Source organism: Schistosoma mansoni, chromosome W (genome assembly GCF_000237925.1).
Source record: "Schistosoma mansoni strain Puerto Rico chromosome W, complete genome".
Lineage (NCBI taxonomy): Eukaryota > Metazoa > Platyhelminthes > Trematoda > Strigeidida > Schistosomatidae > Schistosoma > Schistosoma mansoni.
The window spans coordinates 56,509,204-56,534,293 of record NC_031502.1 but is presented as its reverse complement, the minus strand read 5'-3'; the positions used below and the strand labels follow the sequence as shown (position 1 = coordinate 56,534,293).

The following is a 25,090-nucleotide window of genomic DNA, read 5'->3' as shown; positions in this document are numbered from 1 at the left end:
AAGTTAGACATTAACACCGTTGGATGCCGGCTCAGTGGTCTATCGGTTAAGGGCTCTGGCTCGAAACTGGTAGGTCCTGGGTCCGAATCTCGCGAGTGTGGGATCGTGGATGTGCACTGCTGAGGATTCCCATAATAGAACGAAACGGCCGTCCAGTGTTTCCAGGTTTTCCACGGTGTTCTAGCTTCAATTGACTCACTCTTTCAAATATTATTCTTTTCTCTATTTATTATATTCTAGTTTGCTTGCCAAATTTCTATAATCAATTCATTGATCAAATTAATAATTTGAAACATTGAATATCTCATAATCAGATTTATCATACTCAAAGTGGGAATACTAATCAATCCTTTCTATATTTAGTTACTTTTGTTACTGTGCAACAAATTGAACAATATAACAGCTATTCATAATTTAGTTACTAAGGTTTCATTGATTAAAATGAAGGTTATAATATTGAAATAAAAGTTCAATTAATGAAAATGTATATTCAAGATATGAACAATTAAAATAAAGAATAGAACAATAATAGTTTAATTTAAATTGTTCAATATTCAATATATGTATTGAATGAATGAATATATTTGGAATTGGTTGCCATTGTGTTTATTTGTTTATATGAATATGTTCAATAAATTAGTTAGAACTGTATATTGTATAAGCAAAGATAGATAGTGGCTAGCAGTGGAATCCAGAACGCGCATTTCGTCCTATTTGGGACTCGTCAGCTGGATGTATCTGCATAATAATCATAATCATTTTCAAACAAAATACATTGTTGAATTCATGAGTCGATTGAAGCTAGACCCCAAATGCTCTGGTACGGTCGAGTGAGGAAAAACCGCCCTCTCTCGAAATGCCCTCACATGGCCACGCGTATACATCCTCTGCCAGGGAAGTCCTACTCACTGCATCCTCGTGCCACGGGTGTTCTTTACGAAAATGAGAGGACGAAAAGAGAATGTCCGGAGCTTTAACTGGATTGACGGACACAGTGAGTCTACCTAGGGGAGTTGGAAAACCCTCATTCCAAACTAATGGTGCACATGGGCTCCAGTATCCTGTGGGAACAAATGACGTATGAACCAATTATTGGTCACCGGCTACCATGGGACTGCATCTCCTCACGATGCTTCACTGCTTTGTGGGTCAGATCTTTAGTTCGAAGGCTCCGAGTGTGCCTCTTAAGAAAACCACCTGCTTCGGTCTGAGCACCTGGGTAGTATCCTAGCCCTCACATAATTAAGTGAAACGACAATTTCTTTGTGTGGCACATATATATATCTGGTGCCCCTTAGTACCAATATTTATGTGTTCAAATAAATAAAATCAATACCATGGAAAACCTGGAAGCACTAGATAGCCGTTTCGTCCTATTGTGGGACTCCTCGGCAATGAGAATCCACGATCCTGCTCACGGGGTTCGAACCCAGGACCTATAGGTCTCGCGCGCAAACGCTTTACCTATAGACCATTGAGCTGGCCGGTATCCGACAGTGTTAATGTCTAACTTCAACCAATCCACGAAGTTGCGCCACCGTCCACCATTGTCTTCAGTGAGTTACTATCTCACAACAGACTTGGTTGAACTCCACTGGTTACAGCTTCTCATTAAAACTCCAGGAAATACCCCTTGTAGACCATCACTAATGAGCATATGGTGATCATAATCACAGGGGGTTTTGCGGATGCGCACTACTAAGGAGTCCCACAATGGGACGAAACGATTGTCAAGTGTTTCTAGGTTTTCCATGAGGGTCTAGCTTTCATTGACTTATCAATTCAACCATTAAAAGAGCTTTACTAAAATCTCCACAAATACATAAGATATGATAGATAGATAGATATAGATTATTAAAATAAAAGTAGTATATCATCTTACTTGTTTATAAATTAAATTAATTTTACTTTTTGTTTCATTAATTCGTCGTTGATATTTACGTATAAATAAATTTTGTTCATCATTAAAACTATTGACTTGTTTATGAATTTTACGTTGTTTACGTTGTAATTGAACCCTTTATAAATAGAATGATTAGTAGTAGTATTATTATGAATTGATATTATTTAAAGAGAAATGTGTTTTTTTGTTGTTGATAGAATTCAGAAGGACGATGAAAGCTCCACGATCGAACTATTCAACTCAGAGAATAGAACTCCGTCGAAATCATCTATCTGAGTTATAAATCTTCTTCATCATGTCAAAGATAAATAATTGTGATTAGTCAGTTAGTCAGTCAGCTACAATGTAGGACCAAGCACATATATGTATCGGTCCAAGTTGCCATACCTCGTTAGCACAACAAGATGAACACCGAATTCATAGAAGTAGTTAAATTAGTGGTGGTAGTATACACAAGAAAGGTTGTCTGTAACGATATCGTACAGGAAGAAAGACAGATATGAAGCAATTTTAGTCTCAAGGTTTAAGGGAAGACAAAGAGTGTATACACCGACGCCATTGTGATCGATTCTGAGCCATGTCATCTAGAGTCTCCAACCATTGGTTACCATAGTCACGCGGACCCCAACCAAGTAGTCTGCATCTACCAACATGGCTCAGACTAGAAGTTAGTTGTTACGTCTGGCCGATTGTGAACGCTATATTCGCTTCCCTAAGCTAGTGCCGTACCCCCGAGCTAGAACTATACACCGACTTGAAGACCAGAGAAAAGGCACAAAGTGTGTGTGAAGCACTTTACTACAGGGTTCATTTATGTACAGAAAATACAGGAATTTTATAGTAATTTGAGAGTCCCTGAGTTTTACCGGAAGTTCTAGAATACTGCTAAACATAGTAGCAGTATATTAATCAGCCAATCAGGATCTCCACATGTGACTTTTCCATTTTCGTTATTTTAGTAACATAACTTCACATAATTTCTAATTAATCGCTGATTGGTTGAAATGCACCTTGGTGACTCATGAGCTTGTCATGTCGCTTGCGAAAAAAAATGCAGGGTCATCCCAACATTAGTGACTTCAAGCTTTGATGCCACGTTTTGGTTTGGCCACCCCTAACTCTCTTCTAACCATCGTCAATACTAGTCAGCATAGCGCGTCGTGGTAATCGGTATTCAGGCATATGTAACCTGTGACCCAACCATCTCAATCGATGAAGATCCATAACCTCATCAACTGATTTACCATCATTCCCTAATAGGCTGTGATTAGTAGACATTAAGTGAAAAGTTTTCATAATATTTATTCAATATACTTAACCACTGTTTATATTAATAACTAATACTGATTGATAAATGAAATGACGATCGATAAATCAAAGTTATCGACTTGTAGTGACCGGCCAGTCTCGATAAGAACACGATTGGAATAACAGAAACAATTATTATTGTTGTAACCAATTGTACCAGAGATTGTTTTACTGTATTTGTTTAACTGTATCAGACTCACTTCTAGTTTCGCTATCCGCCTTGTTTGGTTCGAACTTCCTTACGCACTGCCCATTTCGCCTGTACCCGTTGGCACGTCTCGGTATTATTTCGATACCACGAGATCGCCAATAAATATACTTGATCTGGATTAGTAAAGCCTTCTGGTTTACGAGTTATCTAAGGAACCGAGTCGTTTTTGGGCGCGTAATCGAATAGTAGTGTTGATCATAGTCCGTCCCCGACTCGACACCCACTACAGAATACTGACTTGACACATGCTGATAATTTCAGACTTCTCTGATGGACTTAAAGTAATCGTTATAATCTATATACTAAACATATTAGTTGGATCGGTCCTAAATAGATTCTACATTAACGATGATACATGACATAGAGGATAATTAAACAAATGCTTTATTTAAATTTTCTATTCTGAGTAGTCAATTTATATAAACCTCCCACTCCAACAGAAAATCAGTCGCTATCTGATTAGATCAGCAGTGGAGTATATTACAGTGTCACTCGTTTGAATCTCATGATGAGAATCAGTTCCTTCAAGATTAAATTTAAGCTTTCTTTGATAACTCTTTTCCAATGTTAGGATATCAAGTTACTCCTTATTAAACGTGTTACTTTCAACCAATATCGTCAATAATGAAACAATTTTTTCTTACTAAGAAGAGTTTCAGTGTTTTTACAATAAATGAGAGTATTATGAAACAACTCATTATGGTATTAAAGCGTATACTCTAGAAAATTAATCATTAGTTCAATACTGTATTGGTTTGAATTACTTTTCTTTCTGGTTAGCGTTTTTTTCAGCGAGTTAGTTTTCTACGGGATGAGGTCGCTAACCCCATGCCCAACCCTCCTCCTTTATCGGGACTTGGGACCGGCAGTAACCCCAGAGGGTCTCCAGGCAGAGCTAACACTATGGCTCATTGTGGAACAATCAATTGAATGGAATTCATCACTCTGCATCAACTTCATAGACTAAGAGAAAACATTTTATAGTGTTGTCAGGACAGCACTATGGAGGCTTCTTCGACACTACGGCGTGCCTGAGAAGATAGTCAATATCATAAGAAATTCGTTTGATAGATTAAACTGGAATGTCGTGCATGGAGGACAGCTTGCTGACTCGTTCGAAGTAAAGACCGGTGTCAACAAGGTTGCTTACTCTCACCCTTTCTCTTTTTCCTGGTGATCGACTGGATCATGAAGACGTCAACATCTGGAGGGAAGCACGGGATACAATGGACAGCTAGGATGCAACTGGACGATTTAGACTTCGCGGATGATCTGGCTCTTCTATCACACACGCAACAACAAATGCAGGAGAAGACGACCAGTGTAGCAGCAGCCTCAGAAGCAGTATGTCTCAATATACACAAAGGGAAAAGCAAGATTCTCCGACACAATACAACATGCACCAATCGAATTATACTTAACGGAGAAGCTTTGGAGGATGTGGAAATCTTTACATATCTGAGTAGCATCATTGATGGGCACGGTTGATCTGATACAGATGCGAGTGCGCGCGTCGGCAAAGCAAGAGCAGCATATTTATAACTAAAGAACATCTGGAACTCAAAACATTTGTCAATCAACACCAAGATCACAATTTTCAATACAAATGTCAAGGCAGTTCTAGTGTATGGGACGGAAACCTGGAGAACTACGAAAGCCATCATCTAGAAGATATAGGTGTTTATTAACAGTTGTCTACGCACGATACTTTAGATCCGTTGGCCAGACAATATCAGCAACAAACTACTGTGGGAAAGAACAAACCAGATTCCAGAGGAGGAAGAAATCAGGAAGAAGCGCTGGAAGTGGATTGGGCACACTTTGAGGAAATCACCCAATTTCTTCACAAGACAAACCCTCACATGGAATCCTGAAGGCCAAAGGAGAATAGGAAGACCATAGAACACATTACGCCGAGAAACGGAGACAGACATTAGATGAATGAAGGCCCAGGACAGAGTGGTTTGGAGAATGCTGGTCGGTGGCCTATGCTCCATTGGGAGTAACAGGCGTAAGTAAGTAAGTAAGTAAGTTAATATTGTATTTGATAAGAAGTTTGCCAATCAGTTCTAAATCAGAGTAAATTACCCTTTTAATTGTTTACCCGATTTTCACCAGTTTATAGACAGATATCAATAACATACTCATCAATCTCATGTATCTCTATGTTTTTGTTAAAATAAGTTGTCTAGAAAAATAGTGTTTTTCAAAACAAACTGTTGGAGTTTTTGGGGGGGTCAAGTATTCAATTACTTTTGCCCCCAAACGCCGTGGTACGGCCGAGAGTGGGGAGAGTCCTCTCTCCCTCTCCAAATGCTCTCACATGGCCACATGCATACAACCACTGCCAGGGAAGTCCTACTCACTGCATCCTCGTGCCACGGGTGTTCTTTACGAAATTGAGAGGACGAAAACCGAATGTCCGGCGATTTAACCGGGTTGGTGGACACGGAAAGTTCACCTAGAGGAGTTGGAAAACCCTCATTCCAAACCAATGGTGCACATGGGCTCTTCAGCATCCTGAGGGAACAAATGACGTGTAAACCAATTATTGGTCACCACCTACCATGGGACTGCATCTTCTCACGATGCTCCACTGCCTTGTGGATCAGACCTTTAGGTGAAAGGCTACGAGTGTGGTCCCCTAAGAAAACCACCTGCTTCAGTTTAGGCACCTGGGCAGTATCACAGCCCTCACATAAATCAAATGGGATTTGTGTGGTGCATATATATATCTGGTGCCCCTTTGTACCAATATTTATGTGTTTAAATAAATAAATAATAAATAATTTAATTACTTCAGCAATGACAAATCACTCATATTGATACAAGGAGAGTAGTTGATGACAGAAAAATATTTCATTTCAACAATAGATTGACCTTAAGAACGATGTCTGGTCGGTAACCAATGCTCTATTGGGGGTAGCAAGCGTGAGTAAGTAAAGTAAATAAGAACGATGTATATCATATCCTTCAATAAATACTTATGAATTTGTATAGCAACCATCTTACAATCAATTTCGATTATAGTCAATTTTGGTCAAGCCCTTTTTATTAACTAACTTAACAGACATCGTCATCCGAATAATAACAATTTTCATATTCTTTGCACTGTTATACCACTAGAGCACATGACACTTCGATGACTTATACTCCTTCCTATATATGTATGCACGCAAATACTATTATCAGCCTTTGTTTTGTTTTGCTGTGCCCTTTATTAAGTTTGACTATAAATTGCCTATGTAATTGCTTAGTACCACTTCGCTTGTTCGCCTGTTCACTCGCTCGCTCGTTGATATTCGCTCAGGTGTTGTTAGCTTTCTGACCTGAGTTATCCGACAATAAACTGAGGTTGCTGCTTTTCTTTGTCTTCTGATTTTACTCACCGTTAAGATTAAAATTATAACGGTTATCGAAGTGGGCGATTAACGAAACACGGCACTACATTTGTTTCTATCACTTGGAAAAGATTTTTACTGATATACAATAATGTACTCAAATCATATTAAGCAATTGAATACTTATATTTATGAATATAAAATGATAAACATTGAATAACATTACCTTTCTTTACGTGCATTAGCTAATTGGCCATTGATCATTTCAGCTTGTTGTTTTAAATTATCAATTATACTTCTAGAAGAGAATAGAAAGAAGACAAAGAATTAACTTATACATAGTAACTAATTGTTCAAAACTGATTTGATTGGATAATAATAAATGGTGGAGAAGATTTGATGTTTTGGTCGTGGAGCTTTTATTGTCCTTCTGAAAGACATCAGCAGCAGCACAAACTTCGGGTAAGGTATAATTAAAAGTTAATATTTCACTTTCTTGGTTTACGAAAAATCTACATGCATAGCTTGTATTGACAAAATTGACTATTTGTATAGAAGTTTCAAGTATATCTTTCATTGTACCTGATAAGTAAAGTTTTAAGTGTTTGGTGTAAGCTCTAGTCGGCAACCATATCACGTTGAAAGCACCGGTTCTCGTCCGTAAGCTCTAGCTAATACTAAGTAACATACTAACCAGAATGTTATAGAATAGGATGAAAGTTACACAACTTAGATTTCCCTTCTAGTCACTGGGTAATGATGTTAACTAGAAATAGTCCATAGATTATTTCGATATCAAATCCATCAATACTAAAAATCTATAACAAACGTTTACTAGACAACAGTATTATTAGATTTATAGATTGAAGCCAAAAGAACACATTACGCCGAGAAATGAAGACAGACATGAGAAGAATGAACAAAAATTGGATAGAACTAGAAAGGAAGGCCCAGGACAGAGTGGGTTGGAGAATGCTGGTCGGCGACCTATGCTTCATTGGGAGTAACAGGCGTAAGGATGATTTATCTACTCTCTCCAATTATGGATTCATTTTGAATGATCACTTACATAGTGTTTACTTTAACACTGTCATGAGGATGGGTGTATAAGATGAACACATTCAGTTATATACATACCAAGAGTATGCATTGACTGGTTAAAATGGGAAACAAAACCTTTATATACATAAACAAGGAACTCGTTTGATATATCTGAATCCTGGCCATTTTTGCCTCATTTAGCCCGACCGTTGCTGCTACCTTGACGTGGTGGTCGGGCTTGCCTATCGTGATGATTCAATCGAGCTATACTGGCTGGAACAATCGTTCCTCAAGGTCTTACCATGCTAGGCAGGTCGGTTGAAGAGCGGTAAGACTAAAAGCAGCAAACCCAAGGTCCGAAGGCGAAGTCGTACTGCCGACCGTACAGAGGTGTGACGACAGTAAGGTGTTTCCTTCAGACAACCAGCATGACAGCGATGCTGCCTTCCCACAAGGAGGGGTGGGGTTAGTAAAGGTCGACCCTAAAAATGCACACCTCACCTTATTCCATGGATTTCCGTCTCCGGCGGTAAGGTCCTTTGAAGAACGGAGCTAACACATCAAAAATCCCCCACAAAAAGGTCGTGTGTGACCGACCTCAAGCAGTTGTCCCTTGGGCAACTCGAACTGATGTACGTACTTACGAAGTTCTACGTTGTGACTGACTGACTTGCCTCATTTAGAATACTTAAATAATCTATTAGAGGCTGGATTAACGGAGCACCACTCCAATTTGTGCTGATACACATTTATCAAGACTATAGCAGCTAGAAAATAAAAATAAATTACAGGTGTTATCATTGAATATTTGATTATAGGTGACATCAGAATACACCATAAGCACCAAACCAAATATCATGGTATCATGGAATATCTGCTTTTTGGTACTTATTAAGAGAGTATATAGGGTTAATAATAATTAGAACGTGACATCTTATCAAAGATCTGATCTTGGATAATTGAATATTACCATCAGAAATATTATCATCATTAATATATTTAATTTAATGATGTTCATTGTATCAACCGAAATATAAAAATTTAAAGTCTGATATAATCAGTCAGTAAGTCAGTCAGTCACAACGTAGAACTTCGTACGTACATACATCGGTTCGAGTTGCCATACCACATTAGCACAGAGATGCTGTTACCGATTCAAATCCCATAGTCGTAGAAGTAGTAAGAGTATAAGCATATTGTGAAAGATTAGGGTTTGAAGATGTTATTCAAGGAGTATAATCCAGTGAAATAAATTTTGAAAGAGAAAAAAGAAAGGGACATGAAGAATTCAGAAGATTAGAACTTGGGAGAACACAATAAGTGGATGCACCTGCTACATTGCAAACGATTTTGAGCCATGTCATTCAAGGTCCCTCACCATCGGTTGATATCATCTCGCTGATCCCAACCAGGTAGTCTATATCTACCAATATGGCTCAGTCTAATTGTCAGTGACTTCATCGATTTGTGCCACGTTTTAGTCCGGCCGCCCGTAGCTTTCTTCCAACCTACTCCTACACCATAAAACATCGCACGTCGGGGCAGTCGGTGGTTGGGTATACGTAATACGTGTCCCAGCCATCTCAACTGATGACGTTTCACTACTTCGTCAATCGATATCATGAAACATCATTTTATGAGATCGACAGTTTCAAACGTTCTCGTATAGACAAGTTTTGTTATCATTATGAGACTACAATGATCTATACCAATGAATTGATGGATTCAAAGTTTAAATACTAGGCTAATCCTTATTTAAAAACTGCATTCATTTGATGAATCATAAACAAAATGTAACACGCATCATAAAATTTCATTAAAAGTCAACTTTGAATGAAATGACTAGCAAAAAACTGATCAATTTCAGTCCTAAACAACCATGGGAAGATACAAGCAAACAACACCAAGTGATCAGAAGGGGGTTTTGTGTAAATTTTAGTAATTTTATATAGTTGAGATTATGAGTCAATTGAAGCTAGACCACCATGGAAAACCTGAAAGCACTGTATGGCCATGTCGTCCTATTGTGGGACTTCTCAGCAGTGCTCATCCACGATCCCGCCTCGCGAGATTCGAACCCAGGACCTAACAGTCTCGCTCCAGAGCACTTAATCGATAGACCACTGAGCCAGCATCCAATGGTGTTATTGTCTAACCTCAATCAATCCACGAAATTGCGCGACCAACTTCTATTGTACTGAGGTAGATACCTGTCTCTACCTGACATGGATTAGTTCCACTGGTCACGACTTCTCACTAGAACTCCATGGTGGTCTAGCTTCAATTCACTCATGATCTCGACTATATAAAACATTAAGTGAATTTAAACTTCACTCTATTGCCCAAGCTAATGGCTATCTAGACTCAGTAGCTAAGTAGATAACACGATGGCGTTTGAAGTGAACGGTACACTGAGATGCGAGAAATCCTAGCTGACGAATCTCAAATAGAAGGGAATGAGTATCCTAGATTCCACTGCTAACCATTATTCATCTTTACTTAGTATCAAAACTTTGGATTACACACTGTTTATTTGTTTAACTTCATTAAATTATAAAAATGAATCATTACTAACTTATTTGATACATTTAAATTGTCCATTTTTTCAAGCATTTCATTAATTTGATCTTGAAGTTCAGCTGTTTTTTCTGCTTTCATCATATATTCCTTTTCAACTTGTATTACTCTAGAGATATGAAATATAAACTATTAACTTATAGAAAGCAAACTAAAGTACTTTTAAGTGGGAAAAAAGTTAAAACTGGTAAGAAATTGACTGATTAGATAGAAAGTTGTATCATTGTTAGGATGTATTCTAGACGTATATGTGGTAGCCGGTGACCGACGATTGGTTCATACGCCATTTGTTCCCTCAAGATATTGGAGCCCATGTGCTTCATTGGTTTGGAATTAGGGTTTTCCAACTCCCCTAAGTGGACATTCCGTGTCAACCAACCCGGTTAAAGTGCCGGATATTCACTTTTTGTCCTCTCAATTTCGTAAACAACACCCCCGTCACGAGAAGGCATTGAGTAGGACTTCCCTGTCAGAGGTTTTGTACGCATGGCCATGTTATAGCATTTGGAGAGGGAGAGCGGACTCTCTCCACTCTCGGCCGTACCAGGGCATTTCGGTGAATGAACTATGTACTCAGTTGATAATTTTGAAAATTAAATGGAAAAGGTTTACTTATAACACGATTTATCACAGGGTAATTATCCACAAATGTTAAGTATCGAATTGTAAACTTAAGTACTGAGCAGGTCAATGATGTTTTACTGATGTGTGATAATTCATTCTCTACTAGAAAAAGAAATGCGATACTGACCAGTGGAGGATTTAATACAACAGTAATCTATGAAGTCCCTTACTGTTTGTTTAAACTATTTAATGAATTCTACAATTTTTGGCCGAAGCCAACAAGATATTGCGAATTTATAGTAAAAAAAGTGACTTGAATTCAGGTTAAGCCTTTTATGTATGTAGGATCTTTTGTTGGTCATCAGTCAAACTGTTCTCTTTCTTTACTTAATCTAGTTCGCTTGAATTTATCTCTCGGTAGGAGACAACTTTTCCATGAAAGCGCTGACCAGAAATAATCATTTAAACCATTTAAACTCTGCCCTAGGAGTTAGTCTATCTTCATTTATAAGAATCATGAAGCCTCGTGGTGAAAGCTGAGATACTTTGAAAGCCATGACGCCAATGCTCCTTCTAACAATCAGAGCAATAATTAATATAAGTACATGAAATATAGGTACATGTCCGGACAATGAGGGAGACTGGTAGGACTAACGAAATAGCTGAGGGAATGATGAGATAAAATTTAGTGGCGCTCTAAATAAGTGGAACCTATTGAACCCAAATTAGACAGAATAAATTAGGTTCGGATGATGTGTTGTTGTATCTCAGTCGTGAAGAAGAAAATGCCTCCTACACACTAGGAGCTGCACTCATGCTGTTCATAAAAGCACGAAAAACACTTATAGGATAGGAATCTCATCGATCCAGAATAGAATAGTTCGGCTTGCAGCATTGTAATCGGAATCGTGAATTATTGTGACTGTACACGAATGCATCAAATAGGAAATTTTTGGAATACCTACATTTAACGCATTGGCTTAAAGGTCGTCTTCTCGTCGTCAAATCTGAACCCCCTATATCAGAAGCTTACTTCTTTTAGACCTGAGTGCTGAAACTTTATCTAAACCGACAATGAAAGTTGTGTAAATGAACCATGAGGTTAGAACCTGAACATTACTAATAGGTATTAGGAAGAAAGAATATGATTGTCGTAACATTTAACCTAGGAGCAAGATTATTATGAAACCAATCCAAGAGTTCTGATCGACTGGACCAGCTATCACAAAGATCCACAATTTCTTATAAAACTCAGACTAATGGACCAATGAGTTGCCACAATATGACAGTCTCAAGAGGTTCAAAGTCCTTAATTTTCGAGCAATGTGGTATTTTGATGATTGTGATGATTGGAAATGGAGGAATTGTATGTCAACATTCGTTATCACAAACCTTATTCCTAATCTGACCATTTCTTATGTATTGAAAATTATCACAGATAAGTCATTGTTTTAAGGCATAGATGACTGAAACCTTTTTATATGGCTAGCCCTGATTAACCATTACCCTTATATGTATACTAGAATCTAAGTCACTATTTCATTATATCCTCCTCTCTTGAATTTCAGAGTAGCTCATGTTATTTTTGCTTATTTCAATAAACTACTTAATATTTAAATAGTAGCACAAAATGCTTTCAAAAAATATTTTACCTGCATTAGTAAAAAACGCTTACTCTGTTTCTTTTTTCTTGAAAACTTTTTGTAGTTTATCCTTATCAGATTCATAACGTTGTTCATCTAAAACAACATATCATGTTACAATTACTTTAATTTCATTCCAATCGAAAAATAAGTCAACCCAAAACAGTGATTACCTTACAATGAGTAAAGATGTATACTATGAACCCTAATTAGGCCGTTTTACATAATTCAAGATTTATAAAGTATTAGGAATATGCATATATTTGCACTAGGATTTATATATATATATATATAGTTTTAGCAACTGCTGTGTAAATACGTCAAACTTAGGGAAGTTCATACCAGAATGATCGTGAAATTACCCCCAGATGAATAGGGGAAGGTGTCACAAAATCTATGTAGTAGCGTCAACTTTTCTAACCTGATATGCTAAAGATCATTGTATCGAAGTGGGGGAAGCGTTGTCAACTTAAAACCAGGTTCCAAATAATTTATCAAGAAGCATAGAAGTGGTCATCCTTGGATCAAATGAAATAAACAGGGACTATGTTTCTGAAAGAAGACATATTCAAGTACTTTGTTCTCTATGACCTACAATAAAACTCTTATACGAACATATTATAAACGCTTCACATTACCGCCCTCCCCCCTCCCAACAATATTCTGTTTACAACTGCTCAACTCTGTTTATATAAGATATCCTTAATCTAGTATTCATCTTTCTCAATTTCGTACCGTTGCATAGCATTCCTCCATTTTATAATAAAGAGTGAAGTCTGAGATCCCACACTTCTTGTTTAAGTCTAAATCGACATACGTCGTATAGCCCAAGAACAATAGACCAGAAACCTCACTTTTATACAACATAGCAAGCTATGCATATTATTCAGTCTCAATCATCACTATAGAATAGTAAGATTGACTGGCCAGCATAAGCTACTGTTATTATCTTAATTAGTAGTAAATAAACTGGAGAAGGTCACTGCAGTTGACTTTTGTACAATACCAAAATTAAACCTTAAACTTTTAATTAGTATTAAGGAAGAGACTACAATTTATAGACGAACCAATCACGAATAAGATAACCGGTCTCGAGTTTTGGCGCGCAATTCACCCATCCTTTCGGCTAAATAACGTTTTGGCATTTTAGCTGATGTTAGTTCGTGATGAAAACCCTAAATCTAATTTCTAACCTCAACCATCAACTGTAAATCATAATTCTAATTCCTCAAACTGATTTATAATCCTCATTTGGTCCTAGTTATTCGGTGGATACCCTCAAGGTCACTTTAACATCGCTCAAAGATCGTCCATAAATAATGGTCTCACCGTGTCAAACTGATTAAAAAAATTATAGTTTGGACGTGCTTGAACATTTAAAGTATTGGATTTACATGACAGAGTTTGGAGTCATAGAAAAAAACGATGACTGAATTGCTGTTTCGTGCAGCCCTCAGAACCTTTCATCAGTACTGAATAGCAAACTACCATAGGGTTAAATCGAGGATCATTATACCTTGGAATGAGTATTGTATATCTAGACCAATAATTCATAACCAAATGGTTTAGCTTCACGAATTTAGAAAGATCGTTTAAATTATCATCAGTCTTATCAGTGATACATATCTCAATCGGGGTATGTTTTAACTGCGCTAATCACTGTCAAGCCGGTTATTTACAGAAACTAAACTACCATAGTTATAACCATTATCCTCATTGTTTTATTATTAAACATAATGTAAAGATTATGACCCATATTCCTACAATTGAAGAACATATGGGAATCGCAGCCATTGTCAACCATTATCAAAGTCACAATCTTCAATACAAACGTCAAGATAGTCCGATTGTACGAAGCTGAGATGTGGGGAACTACTATAACCATCATCAACTAGATACAAGTATTTATAAACAATCGTCTACGCAAAATACTCAACATTCATTGGCCGAACACCATCAGCAACAACCTTCTGTGGGAGAGGACAAACCATCGTCTAGTTGAAGAGGAAATTAGGAAAAGACGTTGAAAGTGGATAGAACGAAGATTGTGGAAATCACCAAACTGCATCACGAGTCAAGCCCTAACTTGGAATCCTTAAGGGGAACGGAAAAGTGGAAGGCTGAAGAGCACACTACGTCGAGAATTGGAAGCAGATATGAAAAAGATGAATAGGAACTGGAAAGTATTGTTCAGGACAGGATTGGATGGAGAGTGCTGGTGGTTGACCTATGCTCCCCCATGAGGGATAACAGGCGTAAGTAAGTAAGTAAACATTATAACAGTCTTAGATAAATTTGGTAAAAAAAAGACATTTTGCTTAATTTAAACTAACCGGCTTTTAAAATCTCCTTTTTCTTTTCATATGCTCCAATGTTTGTAATTGAGGTCTTTTGTGATTCTTCAATCTATGAAAAGTTTTCAACAACAGTGTAAGATTGCTGACATAAAAAAACTTATAAATTCAATGTGTTCATACTAGTTGGATAATGTAGTTTACTTATTGAGCATTACTTACTTACTTACGCCTGTTACTCCCAATGGAGCATAGGTCGCCGACCAGCTTTCTCCAACCCGCTCTGTCCTGGGCCTTCTTTTCTAGTTCTATCCAGTTTTTTGTTTTTTTGTTTTTTTACCCGGGCTTAGGACCAGCAGTAGCCCCCGGAGGAGCTACAGGCGGAGTTACTTATTGAGCATAGGTTAATGTAACTGTTAAGTAAATACTCATTTAAGATTAACTAGTCTAGCAAATAATAGCCGATAACTGGTTTGAACCAGAGACCATAACTGTTGAAAGTCTCTAGACAAGTTCTCATTACTTTGACGGGATAGTTAATTGTCATAAAGTTATGTAATAAATGTAACCTTGAAATAACTAACATTATTAATTCACTTATTATTGTTGTTTGTTTGAATCTTCCCAGAGTGATCATCAACTCTGAGATGCAGGTACATCCAGCTGATGAGTCCCAAATAGGACGAAGTGGCGCGCATCCTGGATTCCACTGCTAACCATTATCCATCTTTGCTTACAATGCTTGTGAATTAAGGCTATATCGAGGCAATACGCACAGTATGCACATATGCCAATTAGAGACTGACCAGTTGCAGTCCTAACACATCGTTGGGAAGATTCAAACAAACAATACTAAATGAATTTAAACTTCACCCTATTGCACAAGCAAGTGACTATCAGGACTCAGTAGCTGAGTGGATAACGCGATGGCGTTTGAAGCAAAAGGTAATGGGTTCGAGTCCCAGAGTGAACATCAACTCTGAGATGCAGGTACATCCTAGCTGACGAGTCCCAAATAGGACGAAGTGGCGCGCATCCTGGATTCCACTACTAGCCACTATCCATCTTCGTTTATAATGGAAGGTCACCTTAGATTATTCCGTAATTGATCAACTTTCAAACTAAGTATAGAAACATACCTTTTTTAATTCTTTTCTTATATTTTCTAAACTTTCTTCATGCTCTTCTAACATTTTATTCAATGATTGTTGTATGAAATCACTGAAATGAATAAATAGTTCATCAGTTATAGAAATGACATAGCCTCCTTGAATATCTGAGCTATCTATTTCTATCATCTAGATATTTCAAACAAGGTAATTGTTTATTTGTTTGTTTTAACAGTAAAGGCAAGGATTGGTAAAGCAAGGGCAGTATTTCTACAGTTGAAGAAAATATGGAACTCAAAACAACTATTAACTAACTTCAAAGTGAGAATCTTCAATACGAACATCAAGACAGTGCAACTGTACGACGCTGAAACGTGGAGAACGACTACAACCATCATCAAGAAGGTATAAGTATTTATAAACAGTTGTTTACTCAAAATACTCAACATTCACTAGCTGGATACTATCAGCAACAGCGTTTTATGGTAGAGGACAAACCAGCTTCCATCTGAAGAGGAAATTCAGAAAAGACGTTGGAAGTGGATAGAACATACATTAAGGAAATCACCAATATGCATCACGACTCAATCCCTAACTTGGAATCGTGGTGGGAAGCGGAAAAGAGGAAGACCAAATAACACATTACATCAAGAAATAGAAGCAGATATGAAAAGGATGAATATTAACTGTAAAGAACTGGAAAGGAAGGCTCAGAACAGAGTTGGATGGAGAATGCTGGTGAGCGGCCTATGCTCCTCGACGATGGGTAACAGGCGTAAGTAAGTAAGTTAACATTCTATATGAGTCAATATCAACATTACATTTGATTTGACAATCCTAAATGTACATCCTTTAAACAATGTACTTTGCTTTTAATCTAACCATCTTTCGGATTATTCATTTGGATATATATATATATATATGAATTGTAGAACCTGAACAGAGAATTTATCATTGAAAAGAATATTTTTTCAATTTTTTTATAAAGATTTAACATACTACTAATCATTATACAAGTAATCATCATTAACTAACCGTTTTTCTTCAGCTGTTTTAATCTCCATTTCTTTCTTTTGTATTGTATTTAATAAAGCTGATTTTCGAATTTTATATTCATGTATATTATTGTGTAATTTATCAACATTATTGGATAATGAAAATTCTTCAAATCTTTTATTACGTAATAATTCATTAACTTCTTGATGAGGTCTATAAATGATAAACATTGTCATGTTAGTATTATACAAAATGTCTAATCAATCAATCAATCAATAAACTCGAACACTTAATCAATCTCTAGACCATTGAGCTGGCCGGTATCCAACGGTGTTGAGATGGTATTAATGTGTAACTTGAATTTATAAGTTAATTGAAGATAGACCACCAGAGAAAATCTGAAAGTACTGTAAATTCGTTTCATCCTAGTAGGGAATGCGTCAGTAATGTGAATCCACGATCCCGCTCGAGGGATTCGAACCTAAGACATTTGGTTTCACGTACAAATGCTTAATCTCTAGATCATTGAGTTGGCATACAACAGTGTTAATATCTTACTTCAACTAATCTACGAAATTGAGCGATACATTCACTATTGCCTTCAGTGAGTTGATATCTCATAACAGACGTGGTTTGAACTCCATTGGTCACTGCTTCCCACTAGAACTCCAGGAAATATCTCTTGAAGTTAGTCACTAGTGAGCATATGATTCCCTAATTGTCAATGGATATCTAATTAAAGTCAGTCTATGATTTAAAACTTCAAATTTACAGTCAAAAATCTATGACAAAATATACTCTCCAAAAACTGACATCCTATTACAACGATGATCGGGAAATGAACACCTATGAACTGTAATAGATGACTGAATAAGTCTATCATTAAGTATAATGTTAACACTATTTAATCACTGGATAGTAAATGATGAAATATTCTATACTCTAATGATTGTTGTTTATTTGTCAATATTGAATATTATCAAGTTATAAATATGGTGAGATACGCTGCTTTGATAGAGTTTTGTTCTCTGAGCTGGATAGTTTTAATCATGGAGCTTTCATCGTACTACTGAACGATACTATCAGCATAAGTTTCAGTTAGAAGTGAAGTGTTCAAAACTCCATCAAAATCATTCACTTGAGCTACACATCTCCACTATTGGGACAACAGATTAGAATAACCTATCGTGTCACTGTGTCATTGACCTTCGTTCGGTTACTGAAAAAATCGTAATTAGTATCAAGCATATTATTTGGCGACAGTGGTTTGGAAACATAGATCCTTCTAAGCTTGAATCATTACTTGAACAGCAGCTGAAACTAATACAGATGTTGAAAGATATGAAGGTTTCACCTTCCACACAGCCTAGCACATCTAATGCAACCACAGCACCATCAGTAGACGGCATCGCAAATAGAATTGCTGAGTTTCATTATGATCCTGATGCCAACGTTACTTTTGACATGTGGTTCCGGCGTTATGAAGACCTATTTAAATTTGATTTTGTTAATCAAGATGATGCTTGGAAGGTGCGATTGCCACTTCGAAAGTTGGGTGCAAGTGAGCTGGACAGGCACTGTAATTTGATCCTGCCTTTGAATCCACGTGATCGCTCTTTCGCAGACACAGTCCAGACATTAGGCCAACATTTTGGTGACAATTCATCATTGTTTAACACCCGTTATCGATGTTTGAAGCTAATTATGAACGAAGACGATGACTTTCTTACGCATGTGGGCATCGTCAACCGTGAATGCGAACGCTTCCGGTTGAAGTCTTTGTCTGAAAACCAGTTCAAAGCCCTCATCCACATTTGCAGCCTCCAGTCCCAGAAGTTCAGTAACATAAGAACACAGCTATTATGTTGACTAGATCAAGATTCAAAACTCACACTTAGCGACATGGCTAATGAATACCAACGCCTAATAAATCTGCAACGAGACACGACCATGGTTCAGAGTGGTGGGTCTAGTCGATCTGAAGTACGAGTAGTCCAAAAGACAACTAATCAGAACTTACTTGGTAAATGACTTATTTTTGTAATTTTATTTTGAAAATTTGAATTTCCTTGTTTCCGCGCTAAAAGCGCTCCTTTCACCTTCGAGTCGTATTTCCCACTTAGAAATATCTTAAACGCTATTGGTCCGTTGTCTCTTTTTAGTGTGCTATTTTGTAATGCTTCCCAAGGACAACTTTATACTGTATAAATACGTTTGATTTTTTCCTATTGTGATTGCTTGTACTTCGGCTGCTTACGGAATATATTTTCCCCTACTTCGTCTTGGACTACCTGTTCTAGTTAGCGGGGCCTGGGACAACGGATTAAAATAGCCTATCGTGTCATTGTATCATTGAACTTCGTTCGTTTACCGAAAAAATCGTAATTAGCATCAAGCATAGCAACTATCTTTAACAAAATATATTAGATGTTGACCTACATTTCTAATTTTTTGTTTTTTTCATTTTGAACATTGAGCGCTTTTCCTAGTTTTCTCTGTAAATAAAAAAAACAAAATTACACCTTGATAAGGAAAAATGGAATGGAATGCCTTGGTCATGGTATATATGTGTTATATCGATTGCGTCTACGTATGTGCGTGCCCAGTTGTTATAACGATTGAGTGAGTTCTTGCCCAGTTGATATATATCAACGTGCTGATCCCCGCCAATGAGAGGTGAGTGAATTATCGATCAAAGCAATGATACACAAAAACCGTATGAGCAGTCTTGAGTACTTATAAGTCCTACTTTCTGTCTAGCCCATCCAGTTAAGTCTAGAACAGCCTCTACGATATGAATCGTTATATTTCAAACATACTGAGTTTATATATCAAACAGTGTATCAGTCATATTCTAAGTAGAGTCTAACATAAATATGTGCTAATCCTATTTTTCATATCATCTTAACACAACAAGATGAATAGCAAAATGGTAGGAGTAACTGTATTATCAATGGGACTGAGAAAGAATAAACATTAAGAATATGGTTTGTATAAAAAATGAAAAGGGTATGTGAGAAAGACTAATGTAACTTAATATCTAGAGTAACATAAAGGTTGGATGCATCTTCTCCACTATGACCTGTTGTAAGCCATGTTACTCAACATTTTCAACTACTAGGGCATATAATGAGCTTTTAAACCACCAGTAAGACAATAGGCATCAAGTATGTTAGACAGCGAAAAAGGAATGGAACATAGAGTGAGAACAAAATATAATTGCTGTAAGTCAACTTTTTGTTACTCCCTAGTCACAGACAGCTTCAACCCACAAACCATGGATTTGTCAATTATTTACAGTTTTTCAATGAAGAAGTGCTCTACTCTCAATGACAAACTAGAATAGCACCCTTCGATTCGAGTTACGTGTAGTAAACATTGATAGTTAGGAGCAAATTCCAATCCGTAAAATAAAAAGAAACTAAGAAATCACACAAGTTACTTAAATAGTGTAATGTTAATATCTCAGTTGGAATATCTACAAGAATGAGGTATCATTAGTTTGATGATGAAACAAACATTCTGGTTCCCAATATCACGTTCTCTAATTTCTTTTTGAATTCCTTTATCCAGTTTGCGTAAACTCGAAGTTCTTCACTCTGTATAAACTAACTCATAATTAAAAATTACTAGGAGTTATATCCATACCAGACATTCACTACATTCTAGGTTTGCGAATGTTTGGTCTACCTATACATCTTACATTTCTTTTATAATATAATTTGACTACTCTAAAATTAGTAAGTAATAAATATAGTTAAACAAAATTATGAAAAGCAATGTTTACCGTTTCTTCTTCCAATTTAATAACTTTTCTTACTGCATTTCTACGTTCTTCTGTTATTTCTGCATTTAAATCATCCAACATCTTTTGAGTCTCTTTCACCTACTCAAGGGTAATAGAATTACTTACAATTACTAACCATTGAAATATAAATTTTATTAACAAGGGAAATATCAAAATGTATCATTTGTGATATTATTCTATCAATGAGCAATCTAAGATAGATGAGACTGTTTAAAATAGCGAGTAACTGACAATTCGTGAAAAAAAATTCGATTTTCCAACATAAACTAATGGATTTATTGATTTCCTTTACATCATCAAAAGATGTGGTGTTGATTACAGTTATTTGTTCACTACATTGAGTAAAAACAGTTCTCTTACTCTCATTCTAACAGCGACCAAATCCATACTCTTTAATTCTATTTCCTAACTTAGATCTAATCAATTGTCGACTTTGAAAATTGAGCCAAGTTAAGGGAGATGGTAGGATATCCTGTTTTCTCAAAAGGTACTTTCTACGACAGATAGTCTTATTGATGTGTCAGGAACTAATGTGATCCTATAAATTTGATTCAAAATCACTCTGATCTCTAACTAGTAACGTTAATAATGAGTTTTGCACAAATGTTCTTTATCACAATAAAACTTACTTTCCTATTGACTTGTAAACACATCTTATTGATTAGATTCGCCTCGAAAATAAACTACAACGCGATCTTGATGCTTTCTTATTGTGTATACATCACTAATGTGCCAACATGTATCTGACATATTATCTATTCCAAATAAGGCTTATACTACTCACTAAGAACCTCAAGTAATTCTAATCTTCCGAATTCTTCATGTCTCTATCTCTTTTCTCTTTTCAAATTTGTTTCACTGGATTATACTCCTTTAATAACATCTTCAAACCCTTATCTTTCACATTAATGCTTATACTTTTACTACTTCTACCACAATGGAATTTGAATCGACAACTGCATCTCTGTGCTAATATGGTATGACAACTCGAACTGACGTACGTACGTACGAAGTTCTACGTTGTGTCTGACTGACTGACTGACTGATAGAATTGTTTGAAGTTTTCCTATTTATTTTTCATCTTGACCAATCAGTTACGTTTGATTAGCATTTGAAAATAAGTTATGTTGATTTTGGTCTATACACAAGTTAATTTCTATAATTAAAAGTTTGAATTAGATCATTTTTGTTTTAATCAACTAAAATGATATTGATTCTTAAAAATTGAACATTGAGTTACCTTCAATTCAGTCATTTCAATTTCTTCCATTTTTTGATTCAAAAATATCTGTTTATTTGCCTTGTTATCTAAGCAGTTATTTAAAGCTTCAAGTGTAACACTATTTTCTTCATTTGATTTTAATTCATTAAGTCTAAATTTTAAGGAAATGAAATCAACAGAAAATTTTGAAAATGAACGAATTGTTCAACGTTAAACATTAACATCGTTGGATGCTGGCTCAGTGGTCTCGAGATTAAGAGTTTGTGTGCGAGGCCAAAGGTGCTGGGTTTGAATCATGTGAGCTGGATCGTGGACGTGCACTGCTGAGTAGTCCCATACTATGACGAAATGGTCTTCCAGTGACCCCACGTTTTCCATAATGGTCTAGCTTTAATCAACTCATGAATTCAACTACTAAATTAATGAATGATATAAAAATCTGATAAATTATTGTCATGACTGTTTAAATTAGAACATTTGAAGAAATTATTGCGAAAAAGTAACAGAATTAAAACATGAAACAAATAGAAGTGAAATATAAAACTGGAGATAGCCGATGATAAATGAGTAGAAAAGATAGATATGAAGACTAGTTAAAATTTGGTTCTCAGCTTGAAAACACTAATCCTCAATCTACTTTTGAAACTTATATAAAACTTTTAATTAAATATACTTTGTGCAACTTTGAAAAGTGTTACTAGCAAGTCATTTATGTTGAGAAAATAAACAGATCCTACATTGAAGCGTTTGGGATTTAAGGCAAATAAGTATGACTCCATCACACAATTTAAGAAGTGCTTTTTGCTGTTTCTGAGGCTCTAACCACTCTCATACAACTCAGACACTTTGAGATACTATTTAATTATCAAGTTACTTCAATAAATACCGCAAGCTGAAATACTTAAAAGACTAGCTTAATGCATATTTCAGTAATATAAACATATTTTTGGTTAACAAAAACGTTAACTGGCAATTTTCTCTTGCTAAAAATAACTAAACTTCAAAAATATCTACAAAAGAGAAGTGCTTAAAGGCTAAAATTGAGTTTGAATATAATATCCGGCAGTTAAAAAACATGTGTCTAGAATAATAAACCTCAAAATGTAAATAAACTTTGGATGTAACTTGATAAAATACTCAAATTACCGAAACAAAAGCAATACTTTATGACAAATCATTTTTTAATTAAGCTGAGGTGGTAGAGAATATAAGATTCAAGGCAGTATTAAATACAGATAATCTGCTTTTTAAAATATATCATATTTAAACCAATGTTTAAGCAAAACATAATAAAGAAACAAACAGCATGTACGAGAGGTAAAAAAATAACACGAGTGGATACCAATACTATAATACTACACTTCTTTCTCGTCATATTCGAGAACAACAAAAACATTTGGAAGATTTCTCCCAAGAAGAGTGCTAGACTGAATATCCTGTGAACAGAGTTAACATGAACTTATTTTGTAATGATCTCATTTCGTTATTCGTAAATATTTGATAAACTTATGCAATTATCACTATTGACTTTCAGATTGTCATTCCGAAAATCTGACCTTGATCTTCCGTTCCCGTTTTGTGCTCTCATGGAATCACACATCGATTATCACTCACAAATACACTGTTGCACACATATGCTACTTGTTCCCACTTATCAGCTATCGTGATAATAGGACTCCAGTATATTCGTCACCCCTGTTTACAAATCACATCGATATCCTCATTAATTGATTTATCTGGATGCACATCTAGGATTATATCGATCATATTTTGAACCATTGACTACTTATAATTGTGGATTACAAACTCCAAAAACAAACCGAAACATGCCTTCTTCTAAAGCTTAAGTAATGTCTCACATTTTTCCTTGTACATAATTTATATTTCAGCATATCATCACTTGTCTCCAACCTTTTTTGTGATAACCTTATCATTATTTTTGAAGTGATATATTTGGTCTGCCACAATCTTGAGAAGGGAAGGAGCCTGTCAAATGGGTTACAGTGGGATATGAACAAGACTCTTGAAAAAAACCATTCAGTCTAACGTTTGTGTCAAAAGTACCTCGGAATGTGAACTGAACAGATATGAGTTATAGAATTTTATAACTTTTCGGGCTTTATACTAATACAAGACAAACAAATACGTGAACAAATTGGCAATTACAGTTCGGCAATTTTGACGAGTAATGAATAAGGATTCAGTCAATATCTGACCTTAATAATTTCAGTATACGAGTAAGCTGCTCGAGTGCCTGTTGACTTTCCTCATAAGTACTTTTAATGGAGTTCAGAGAATCTCCTAGGTTCTTCAATTCCTTTTCATTCAGCATTCTTACAAGATTTCTTTTGTCTTTGAAGCTCGAATAGTAAGATTAAGACTTTATCTTACCAAAAATTTCTTCTATCTTTTGCTTTTTAAATTCCTGAAGTTTTACCCTCAAAGCGGATGTTTTGATAGACTCTGTTTCAAGAATCTGATGAGCGCGACATCTCATTTTATGCTGTCAAAAGTCAAAAGAGTTTAAATGAACCTACGAGTGATCTTAAATCATTTATTAAGGACTTGATATTATTAACTTCGTTTTCTGTAATAGACTGAATGTTTCCACTATTAACGGTCACATCTATGTAAGAAATCATTATGTTTTGATTTTTAAATACATATTTTCTTTAGCAAAGAAATGGCATTCTGAGATATAGTGATATGACTGAATCCAAGTGTTTCACATGTTTGTCCGTCCATTTTTGAAGAAACGCCAGAGTTTGTTACCAGGTGACAAAAACTTCAAACGTCATGCGAAATACGTTTTACTTTCAAGCTGTCATACCTCGGCTTAAAATTCTCTGGGGAGAATTAGAAACCCTTTGCTACGTGGAATCTGCGTTTGGACAGCTGAAATATGGATTTGGTTGCGAAGAGAACGAGAGCCGCGCGATTCCATAAAAGTAAATATTTCCACGTGTTAAGACAATAGATTCTTCTTGTGCTTATCATGTTGGGAACTACCTTTGGACTGTGACTGTACCAAGCTGTTTCAGCAAAATCTACTCAGTGGGTATTAATATCAATA

General features: G+C 36.0%; 1 protein-coding gene and 1 non-coding gene across 2 annotated transcripts in view; one reads left to right on the top strand and one right to left on the bottom strand.

The window, feature by feature from the left end:
• The window catches only part of Smp_160320 (putative dna double-strand break repair rad50 ATPase), a gene marked incomplete at both ends in the record, with an annotated part of 46,074 nt that extends 21,725 nt beyond the window's left edge, over window positions 1–24,349 (bottom strand). Inside the window, 11 exons of the mRNA XM_018790254.1 lie at window positions 1,942–2,018; window positions 6,990–7,061; window positions 10,380–10,490; window positions 12,621–12,684; window positions 14,922–14,994; window positions 16,022–16,103; window positions 17,027–17,200; window positions 19,427–19,482; window positions 20,775–20,873; window positions 22,036–22,168; window positions 24,234–24,349. Coding sequence (XP_018655615.1) covers window positions 1,942–2,018; window positions 6,990–7,061; window positions 10,380–10,490; window positions 12,621–12,684; window positions 14,922–14,994; window positions 16,022–16,103; window positions 17,027–17,200; window positions 19,427–19,482; window positions 20,775–20,873; window positions 22,036–22,168; window positions 24,234–24,349 — 1,057 coding nt within the window. The remainder of the gene's footprint in view (window positions 1–1,941; window positions 2,019–6,989; window positions 7,062–10,379; window positions 10,491–12,620; window positions 12,685–14,921; window positions 14,995–16,021; window positions 16,104–17,026; window positions 17,201–19,426; window positions 19,483–20,774; window positions 20,874–22,035; window positions 22,169–24,233) is intronic.
• Smp_tRNA_00668_Pseudo_TTG.1.1 lies at window positions 15,787–15,853 on the top strand. Its single transcript has one exon. It is a non-coding gene (tRNA).
• Window positions 24,350–25,090: the final 741 nt, after the last annotated feature.